Here is an 11,802-nt window from a genome sequence, read left to right as displayed (position 1 = left end):
CGGAGGTAGGAATGGAAGCAATGCATCCTAAGCAGATTAGCTCCCATCCATCAGGACTGTTGTCACTACTACCACTCCTGAGTGTTCAAATGGTCAGCAGCAGAGACCCGCACTCATTCCCCACAAAGATTCCCCTCTACAAGGACACCAGTTTTGCGGCCAGCTGACTACATCAGATCTTTTCTACCCTGAAATGGACAGAGATTACCTTTGATTAGCATCATTACTTATTTCAGGTATGGGCTGCCTTTACTGTCTGCAAGGCATCAGCCAACACCACCTTTTGAGTGTCTATGAAGAGCTTCTGATGGTGTGATATGGAAGGACCAGCATATCCCACAGTATCTGATCGCTCTCACACACCCTTTGCTGTAACGCGGATCTTTAGCTAGTGCAGTGTCAACGTGGGAGGTCATGTCAGGGGGAACTGTCCTGATCGGTAATAATAGACAGAGCTGCTGTTACGCTATGGGGGCAGGAAGAATATGTTTGGCAGGTAGATACCCCTTTGACCAATTTAATGGTAAATGCAAAAGTACAGCAGCTGCAGCCTGGAAAGGTTATACTAGACAAGGGTTCCAACTCTTTGCAGAGTTGTCAGCTCGCGATATGGGAGTCTGGTATGGGTTGTAGAGGAGGGAGGGAATGAGTCCCAGCTCATTCTCCTGTTACAGTCTCCTGTTACAGCATGTAATTAAGAAACATGGAGATAGCTAAAAAGAGACAGCTAAAGGAGCTGAAGGTGATACGGCAGGGGATATGGCAATGGAGAGCTATTCTTCCTTGTAAGAGTTCTGGTATTGAATACTCTTTAAATTTTAATGAGACCCCCTGCAGGGGCAGGGTCTGTGGTCTGTTCTACCCTCTTTCCTGGTGTAAGTTTCCCCAGGGCAACAAGGCCCACCAGAGTCCTGAAGGAGCTGCTCCCAGAACTCACAGGAAGCAGGTGGGTCTGAGAAGCACAGGGTGGACCCTCAGGGATGGTACACTGTGCCACCCAGATCCCCCAGATGCGGAGGAGGTCTATCCTCCCTCTTCAGGAACTACCTAAGCTGAAGAGAGCTGTTTGTCCAAGTTCATGCCCTGGTCACCAAGCAGTCAATACCCAATGCCTGGATGATACAGGAGTAAAAATGCCCAGCCCTCTCACCCCAATTCACGGCATCTTTAATGGGCCACATCAACAGGGTTGGCTGAGTCTCTGTTGTGATTGTACCAACTTCTCCATCTGCCCCATTTTCCCCAACAGATGCTGATCTCTACAATATTCCCTAATAAATTTCCTTCACGATAATCTCTGTCTTAAGACTTTGCTTCCCAGGGAACCCAGCCTGTTACAGCATATAATTAAGAAACATGGAGGTAGCTAAAAAAAGACAGCTAAAGGAGCTGAAAGCGATACGGCAACAGAGCTATTTCTCCTTGTAAGACTTCTTGTATTGAATACTATTTAAATTTTAAAATATATGCATGTATTTTTTAAATTTAACATTATAAATAGGGAAAAGAATAAAAAAATGGTTTCACCTGAGAAGCCATTATAATTGTGGGTCAGGCTGTTTTCCGTCCCATTTTATTTGCATTTGCAAATCTTCAAAGCCAGGCTCCAGGGAAGCTATCGATACATCAAAAGTCCAAGTCTCTTACCACATTATATGCAAAATGTTCATATTCCCTTGCTCCTCACGTCGTATTCTTTCTCGTGCGCATGTGCTCACTCGCACACAATCCTAACACACAGTCGGCTGCTAAACTTTTTCTTCCCTGTTATCACTCTCCATCATCCCAACTTTGGAAAAGTAGAAGGCAAGCAGGACTTACTGAATGCATCTGTAAAATTGCATTGTTTAGTTAGATTTGTCATTTAGTTGATACATGGATTGGAAAGTCAAACAATCAACTACACACCTTAATATGAGATGTGTCATCTTCTATCATGAGGAAAACATTTGAGGACTCAGTCAGATCTAACTCATATTGAGTATTTCACAAAGACGATATGTGTTTCGATTAAAATGATCTTTCCTAGAGTCAAGAACCATAAGCCTAATAAATATTTTTTTTTAAAGAAAAATCTGTCAACAGCCACAACCTACCAAATAACGGTTTATGTTCATTTAAAAAGGATATGGAAAAGATCTAGAACTATAGGTCATTCTGGACCAAAAGGATACCAAGATCCTTTCTACACCACTAAATAATTGTCAAAACTCCAGGTCTTAAAGGCACTAATGATCAGCAAAATGTGGAGTGAAAATGAAATTCTTGTCACAGCTTCGTCGCTTATTATATACGACTACATGTCCCCTTGGGAATATAACCTCACAGATAGGAGTCTCAGACCTTTCATCTGTAAAACTGAGCTGTTCACACTAATATATCAGCGACGGCCAGCTGCACGACGGACTCTGTCGCCAGGCTCTGTTATAGATGAAGGACAATACCATCTGATGAAAGGTAATTTGAACCCTTGACTTCTGTCTGGTTGCTTGTGTAGATAAAGCTTCTCCTTCTGGTTGCTGTCTTTAACTTACCGTCCGAAGAATTTATTAAATTTGCTTTAAAGAGCCACACTTGGGAAAGGATTTTAAAAAATGGAACTGTTTCCTAGAGTGGACGTGGTTTCTACAAAATTAAGACGTCATTTTCCACGCGTGACCCTCATTTCATACGCCACCCTGACCCCACTTTATTTGCATATTGCACATCTGGATTTAATGAGATTTGGGACATGTTAATTACATATTGTTTTCATTTTTTTCACTTGAAATCACCAATAAAGAATTTTTAAACTTTTATATTACATCAGCGTGTGCTGTATTCTTACGTATAATCCTGTGCATCTATACGGGGCTCACTGTATAGACGAGCCAAGTTCTTGGCAGAAGTAAAAGGATATCACCCAATTTAAATATAAAATAACCTTTCAGCAAACAACTGCTAACAGTCAAATCATTGTTCTTTGGCAAAACTTAAAATCTATTTTAACTTCCTTTACTTGTTACAATCAGTAAACATCTTCCTATTTTTTCTTTCATTTCTGAGTCCAGTTAAAAGGAAAAATTATAAATGCAGCTTTTGTTAACAATTCATAATAATCACGGGGTGTACCAAAAGGTTCAAAAAAACCCACGAACACCAGTAAAGAAGGCATACATCTACGCATCTTTTTACTGTTTTGAGAAAAAAACATCCAGTATAATTCCCTCATTTTAAACTTTTATACAACATCTCAAAATATATTCTGCATTTTACTTCAAAAGTGCATTTTATTAAGAAAAAAGAAGGAACAGATTACAAATCAGGGAATGCAAGTCATGGCATATGATGTATCAGTGCGTTTTGATGCTATAATGTTGCAGTTCCTGGCCGGCAGACCACAGAGTACTGCGGGGCTTCACCATCTATAATCCTGTTTACATTCCAGCTCCCAACCAGGTTAAAGCTGCTACTAAATAACAAGAACACGTGTGAAAGATTCAGAGCTGTTACAGTGTTTGTATTCAGCTTGCATTAAATGAAAACTACCATTTTCATGTTCAGTCCTTTGGTAGCTGCCACAAGCCTTTCGGCAACAACAAAAGTGCCCTTTCTTTACCCATGTAGGTCCTTCACAGACTACTGTTAACTCACACCCTTGAGATTAGTCGGGCATTTACAGAGACATCAGAATGGGTATAGTGCTGTGAGAAAAGACAGGCAGGGTTTGTAAGGAGAGTCAAGGAGGAAAATAAAGAAAAATATGTTTAATTTACATATTTCCAAATTGTTCTGGTGTGGACGAACGAAGGAATCCAGTTTTTCTTTGGCAGACACCTGTAAAGTGTGAGTGTAAATTCCGAAGTGCCTCTGCTATACAATTGGCTTGTGGAATTCAAAGATAGCTACATGCAAGCATCTTGTTTACATGGCCTCAAGGGTAATTATTGCAAGTTTCATAAAGTTACTGATAATTATTTGAACTTCTGTTAGGTATATATCTCCTAATCAAAATGAACTAGTTAGTAAGTTATATTGATTTTTGGTTCTTTTTGAGAAATACACCCCATCATCGTAAATGAGAAGTGACTAGAACGACAGACTTAGAATATGACATGTAATATGCCATCACCCCTTAGGAGGAGCATTCTTGAATAACTCTACTGGATTTGAAAAAAGGGGGCATGGTGCGGCTTATATTTCAAAAAGTACACCTGGATGTCAGTGCACAGCAAAATATATGCCTGAAGCGGGGGGAGATAGAGTTTAGAATGAAGAATGGAGCTCTACACTTCAAGTGTCTCTTTTTTCTAATACATAAGAAGATGCTCCATGGACTACAGTAAAGGGAGATCAAGGAAAAGTGGGTGATAAACTTTAGGAAAATAGAAATATAAACCTATAAAGAAAACTGACATAAGGTTTGGGGGAAAATATTCTCGGAAGTATATTTCATTTGAGATATTACAGTTGTAAATAAAAACAATTCTTTGAAGTGTTAAGAATTGTGTTTTTTATATCAACGAGTTTACGTGCCAACATTTCACACTCTTTGGGAAACTGGCATTACCCAGGGTCTTAACTACTGCTCATACCGAACCATGAGAGCAAGTTAAACAGAAAAGTGTTAAAGGCAAGACATCACATACTGATGAGCAATGCACTTTGTAGGTCTTGTTACATATGAATTGCATGTTCAGGGCTGGAGCCTGACACTCAAAACCTAAAGTTTTCAAAATCATTGAGAAGAGTCAAATAGAAAAAGAGCAATACAAACAAACCAGTGACAACAAAACAAATTTCAACACTACTGATAAATTGTATTGAATGCAATACAGAGAAAGGCAAAGGGGTTTATATACTTTTGGCCACTGAAGATGCAAACACCAGCCAAACAGGATCTTAGAAGCATTTCCAGGTCTATGAATAACACCATGGGGACACTAAAGCAAACACAGAATATGTTCTCAAATAAAGCAAGGTCATTATAGTCCAATTTTGACTTTCACCTCTCACACAACTTAGGTATCACTTATGGCTGAGAGGCCAGGGCTACACTTTTCACATTGAAAACCTGTAGCTCTCAAGTGGGTTAAACTTCTGTTTCAGGTCATATCAGAACAGTTGCAAATTAATATCAATATCTAAAACTCCTTGTTATATAGAATGACCACTGTGGGAAGTATGTCACTGGATGAGGCCTCCTGGAGCTGTCTCGAGTCTGGACATGGCAACATGGCAGTGCTGCAAATCCATTGCCTGTACATTCAATGTAAGAACTGTTTTTTGTCCCTTGAGAGCCCCTGGCTATTAAATCAGACTGCTGTAATTATAAGGTAAATCACTGCTGCCAATCAGAAGAAGTACTCTTTCTGATTTTCACGGACTGCATTTTGTGTATTAAGCTCACTTTTCAAAACAGCCTCAGCACTGTCTACATTCTCTGACCTTTTTGCCTCATTTCTTCTGTATAACCTTTTCTGCTGATAAATGCGGACAGCTATGGCAGTGATGCACAGCAAGATAAAGATCACAACAGCTATCAAACCTGGTGAGAGAAGAGAAAAGAAATACAAAATCAGAATTGTTGTCCATGCAGAAACTGTAGACTTCACTGTTCAAGAAGTCATCATAAAATTATTTTCTACTGAAATCAAGCATCTAATATATATAAATTGGAAATTTCAAATCAATATCAAAACCTTAGGTATTTCTGGATCAAGTGGTATAAAATATGTTGTTTACTTCTGAGTTCTATCAGTCTTGTAGGTTCCCCTTCATTTACTCTGAACGCATATTATATTGGATTCATTCAGTGCATTTATATGTACAATATGTTAATAACACAAGGTATTACCTACATGACTCTAAGACCATGGGGTCACTTCACATTAATACCCAGACAAGTTTTAATTATTTTGAAATTATAGAGTAATAGTAACATCATAAAATAATCAAATGTGTTTTTAATACTTAAATATGTAAACATTTTTTATTATTTATTTTATTTTATTATCGTTATTATTTTTGGCTTCACCATGCGGCATGTGGGATCTTAGTTCCCGGACCAGGGATAACCCATGCCCCCTGCAGGGGAAGCATGGAGTCTTAACCACTGGACCTCCAGGGAAGTCTCTGTAAACATTTTTTAATTGAAGTACAGTTGATTTACAATGTTGTGTTAGCTTAAGGTGCACAGCACAATGATTCAGTTATACATATATACATACACATATATATCTATTTTTTTCAGATTCTTTTCCCTTATAGGTTATTCCAAAATATTGAGTCTAGGTCCCTGGGTAAACAGTATGTCCTTGTTGTTTCTCTATTTTATATACAGTAGTGTGTATAGGTTGATCCCAATCTCCTAATTTATCCCCTTAAATGTAAACACTTTAATGAACTTGATTATCAATAATTTGTTATATTGTTAAATAAATAGCAGGAACAAGTTATGTATACGAATAATCTTGACTAATGAAATATATCGATACGAATACATAGAGTAATTATATCTATATGAGGAATATTGATTTTTTGAAACACCTGATTGTAAATAAAAAATTGGTGGTAAATAAGGAATTGGTGGTAAATAAAAAATACCACAACTGTTAGCGATGCCAAATGGTTACCAATCCTGGCATTACGTTAAGTCAGTCTTCTTCAAAGTGTGATCTATGAATCCCTGGTGGTTCCCGGGACACTGTGAGGGGTCCACAGGGTCAAAACTATTCATAATAACTCTAAGATGCCTTTTTCACTGTGTTGTAATATCCACTGATAGGACAAAACAAGGTTAGGTCAACTTCTTGGTACCTTGGCATGAATTAAGGCAAGGCCACCAAACCTTAAAAGTGGTCACTGAATTCATAAAGTAGAAAGCAGGCATTGCACTACCAGATTCATTTAAGAATGTCCTTGATGAAGCACTAAAAATTACACATTTTACCAAATCATGACCTTTGGCCATAAGTCCTTCTAACATTTTGTGTGATGACATGGGAAGTATTTGTAAAGTACTTCTACTGTAGCGTGAAGTATGATGGTTGTCTCCAGGAAGGATGCCAGCGTGAACATCTGAGTTGAGTTGTGAACTGAACTAGCTGCTTTTTCCTTTAAAGAACACTGTTTTTACTTGAAAGGATGACTGACAGATAAACTATGGTTGTTTTAACTGGGATATCTGGCAGACATTTTCTTTAAAATGAAGTAAATCTGTCACTTCAAGAAAAACAGGGCTTCCCTGGGGGCGCAGTGGCTAAGAATCTGCCCGCCAATGCAGGGGACACGGGCTCAAGCCCTGGTCCGGGAAGATCCCACCTGCCGCAGAACAACTAAGCCCATGCGCCACAACTACTGAGCCTGTGTGCCACAGCTGTTGAGGCCCACGTGCCTGGAGCCCATGCTTCATGGGGGGGGCACCACAATGAGGGGGTCCCCGCACTGCAGTGGGGACTGGCCCCCGCTCGCGAGCCCACGCACAGCAACGAAGACCCGATGCAGCCAAAAATAAATAAATAAAAATTTTAAAATTTATTAAAAAGAAAAGAAAGAAAAGAAAAACAACTGACAATGTAGGATGCCAATGATAAAGCCAAGTTTTCAAATGAAAAATAGAATTTGGAAAACTGTTGTCTGTCACCATGAGTTTGAGAGTTCCCTTGTACTTAGACTCTTCTGATGAAATCAGTGGAGGTACTAATATAGTGTTTTCAGACGAAAATAGGTACAATGAAAACATGTGATGTGGATGGAGTCTCATATCATAAAACAAGGACTCTTCCTCCTAGTTTAAATTAGGTATAAACAACTCTAACAAATCCAACTGAAGCCAAAACTTTGAAAGTCCTCATCAGTCACAGTGGATTTCACAGCACATGATCTGATGGGCAGATTCACTACAGCCAATCATAATATTGCCAGGGGCTAAGCCGATTTTTGGCGAGGTCAGCCTCACCTGAAAGGGACAGAAATTCCTTGTTGACAGATCCAACATAAACCTGGTAACTAAATTCTGTACCATACTTGAAATCTGAAGAATTTACTAATGGATACGATTTTTCATAGTTGGTCATATTAATAAAGAATAATTTAAATCAGAGGATCCATTTGATGTTATACATTTTGCCTTTCATCTTAGAAAAGTAATCAGTTGAGTTGCTATAAATACTTCTATTGTCTGGTTATAGGCCTCTAGTTTAAAGAAAGAGATTCTGAACAATTTCAGTGTGGAAAGCTGATGAAGTAGATACAGAGGGCAGGCTACTGCAGGCCCAGGCAGGACGCCCAGGCAGTCAAAATCACGGCTGGACTCTGGAAATGGTTTGCTCCATGCACGTGCTTTCCCTTTTAACTGGAGACAGTGTTATGTCAGGGTTTCTCATGTCCACGGAAAACCTTGATCTAACCTGTTATACAAAAAAAAAAAAAAAGAAAAAGGATACTCTAAGTGACATATGGCCATCTATCTACAGCACTCTGTGACACTGCCAACTGGTGAATGTGTTTTTATGAGGAAATTATGTAGCTTTCTGTCTAAATCTGAGCATTCATATCTGTGTATTCTGACCAGAAACCCTAAATATCTTATTAAATCAATTTTCCCATCTTACACTGTTTATTTATTTACTGTTTGTAACTGAAGAAAAAGATTACCTAAAATGTAAAACACGGGGGAATTAGCCAGTTGGAAACTACTTAAATGGATTAATTATTGTTACACAGTGGGTGCAATTTATGAGTAACGCAACAACAAGTGAAGAACTCTACCACAACGCTAGCAGACGGAGCAACATGCTACAGAACAGTATTCTGTGATTTAGCTGAGAAACTGCGCGTGACCCCAGGAGAGGCCTTCCGGGCTTAGATGGCCACGACCAGCTGCTCTGCTCCCGAAGCTCAGTCTGCAATGATCAAAAGCAGACACTCCTGGATCTGTGGACCCTGGCGAGACCCCGAGCAGCAAATCTTCCATAATTCTTGCTCTGCTCTGTGCACTCGAGTCAAGTGAGAATTTCACAGGTCACCTATTAGTTGTTTCCATTGTGTGTTCCATCCCAACATACAATGACTTACAAACAATATTCTAAAGACTAAATACTTGCTGTAACATTAGCTTGACTATACAATAACTATTTATATCTAAATCTGTATATTTATCTCCCTATATCCTGACTATATATCTATACTAGTTAAATGCACAGAAAAAGCACCGTTATGAGACTGAGACAATTTGTTTGACTAGGAATCCCAACAAGTTGCAATGTTGAGCACATTTTAAATGCTATAACTTCAAATGAGTTTTTACCATAGATTGTATTAATACTATATTGATATATTTATTGTAGACATGCAGTTATTAACTACTCTTCTAACAGGGTTTTAGTTTTTGTTTTTCGCTTGTTATATGACTAAATGAGGAACCTATTTTATGCATCTTTAATTTATACCTCATTAATTTGATAAAAAGTAAAGCAACTGAAAAAGCAATGGGGATGTTAATATTCTCACAAAGAGCTGACCAGTACTATTCTCTGTCTAAATAAAATTCTAAGTTCTTAAAGGAAGTCAGTGTCTACATGAGTAAGGGTGTAAAAAATAGAACCAAATGAATCAGGTATAAAGCCCACGGAAGTTGCTCAAGTATACGACTAATCACGTTACCTGGCAATATATTGATAATAAAATAACTGTTTACTTTTTATGTCCATATCATATGCAGAGTATGGAGGAAAGGTGAGCCACTTAACATTTCAATAATCTGATTAATAGCATTCTTAAGACCATTAATCAGGAAGGAAAAGGTTTATGTAGGGGGTTGGTTTTGAGTAAATTATGTCTCAGAGAATATGCTGTTTTACTGCCAGGAAGATAAATTTAAAACTTTTTGTGTTAATTTTGCAATTTAAAATAAGTATTGGGACTTCCCTGGTGGTGCAGTGGTTAAAAATCCTCCTGCTAATGCAGGGGACATGGGTTTGATCCCTGGTCCGGGAAGATCCCACATGCCGTGGAGCAACTAAGCCCGTGTGCCACAACTGCTGAGCCTGTGCTCTAGAGCCCGTGAGCCACATCTACTGAGACCTCGTGCCACAACTACTGAAGCTTGTGTGCCTAGAGCCCGTGCTCTGCAACAAGAGAAGCCACCGCAATGAGAAGTCCATGCACCGCAACAAAGAGTAGCCCCCGCTCGCCGCAACTAGAGAAAGCCCGCGCGCAGCAACGAAGACCCAACACAGCCAAAAATAAATAAATATAATAAATATATTAAAAAAAAATAATAAAGTAAGTATGACCCACCCTTCTTCCATTAGTTTTGTATTTGATAAAATGCAAATAAAAATGTAATATTCACTGAGAGGAGCATCTAAACCATGGAAATATACACCTTGATTAAGCATTAAGGCAACATTAAATATATGCTTCTAATGTTAATCTCAGGTTTTTCCTACTTCTTACATAAACCCTTGCAGAAGCAGTGATGTGTCCAAGAAGGCAAAAAATGACACTTCCTCAAATCCAGTCAGAACACCCTAGGGAATGGAGATGGCCATTATCAAGCTAAATGATATTCATTAGTATCACAGTGTAACAACCATTCTTTGAGTGTGATGTTTCAGTGAATTATCAATTATTTACACTGAAACTCTCCAAGGAAGCTGGGAATTCAGGATGACTCTATAAGACAATCCAGTACAAATAATAAAGCACCCCACTGACCTCAGGATTCACTGCCTAACTCTTGGGCCATGTGTAGATTCTCCACAGACAGCTTCTCTAGTGCTAACTACCTCATCATTAGCAATGATAGGAAGAGCTCGCTCATGCTTTCTACTACCTCCAATTACTGCAGAGTCACTCTTGATTGTGTTAGTGACGGGTTCTCTGTCATCTCTTGTTCCAGAATGATCTGCAGTTAAAGGACAGAAAAGGGGGAAGAGGGGGGTATCGGTGAGTAAAAAGAAGAAATGTTTAAAAATTCATAAACTTTTAAAACCAGAACAGAATTAGAGAGGTCAGTGTGGGATGTCTGCAATTTTAACCTTAAGCAATGCCCACATGCAATGGTCCACAGGAATAACGAATTGAGAATCTAGGAGAGAAATGGGCAAGGACTGAAAATTAAACAAAACCAATTTCAAGAAACCATCTTGAGAACACAGAGTCCCAGCATTAAAAGATTTTAATATCCAGTGGACAAGCTGTGTTTGGGACTGGGTAAAAGAAGCGCCATAGGCCACCTGCAAAGGAGTGTGTCCTCTCCCTTGATGTGGCATCGGTGCCAGCCTGGGACACACAGCTGGACTCCGTCACGTGTCCTGAGATGGTGATGGGGGCTGGGCGGCTGCGGTGCAGAGCGGCCTTCAGCGGCACCACGTGGCTGACCTGCACAGCAGAGAGACAGCCCAGGAAGCCCTGTGCACCTGCCAGCGCCGTCTCCTGGTCCACGTCACTGTGTTCTGGGAAGCCAAAGAAACACCACAGGATTGATGACAGTGAAGGTGCAAACGGGCATTGCCACAATGGACTATTCCAAGTCTTGACAACGCGACAGCAATACATACTCAGCTGTTAAATTCCTTTTGCTTTTGTCTTTATTACAAGAGATCCATTAAATCTTTCCACAACTACTGGTGAGACATCCCAGGCTAATAAAGACAAGTTTTTAAGTATGGCTAATTAAATATACTGAGAGCTCTCTGGAAATAATTAAAGTCTCTACAAGAATGGGTCAGATAATGAACTGATCAGCGTTCCTGCAAGATGTTATCATGTTAGAGGTTGTATCTCAAAAGCTTTCAGAGACTCTTAATTCTTCAC

General features: G+C 39.3%; 1 protein-coding gene across 4 annotated transcripts in view; it reads right to left on the bottom strand.

The window, feature by feature from the left end:
• Nucleotides 1-3,146: 3,146 nt before the first annotated feature.
• Nucleotides 3,147-11,802, bottom strand: part of CNTNAP4 (contactin associated protein family member 4) — a 264,163-nt gene continuing 255,507 nt past the window's right edge. For 3 of the 4 annotated variants that reach the window (XM_030863289.2, XM_060288512.1, XM_070044134.1), the window contains 3 exons: nucleotides 11,223-11,441; nucleotides 10,820-10,891; nucleotides 3,147-5,527 (listed from right to left, as the gene is read on the bottom strand). In XM_030863289.2, coding sequence (XP_030719149.2) covers nucleotides 5,334-5,527; nucleotides 10,820-10,891; nucleotides 11,223-11,441 — 485 coding nt within the window. In that variant the 3' untranslated portion in view covers nucleotides 3,147-5,333. Of the gene's footprint in view, nucleotides 5,528-7,939; nucleotides 8,391-10,819; nucleotides 10,892-11,222; nucleotides 11,442-11,802 lie in introns of all 4 variants that reach the window. The other variant, XR_009559901.1, reaches the window with a different exon arrangement.

The sequence above is a fragment of the Globicephala melas genome, chromosome 19 (genome assembly GCF_963455315.2).
Source record: "Globicephala melas chromosome 19, mGloMel1.2, whole genome shotgun sequence".
NCBI classification, from domain to species: domain Eukaryota; kingdom Metazoa; phylum Chordata; class Mammalia; order Artiodactyla; family Delphinidae; genus Globicephala; species Globicephala melas.
This window is presented reverse-complemented; position numbering and strand designations above follow the sequence as displayed.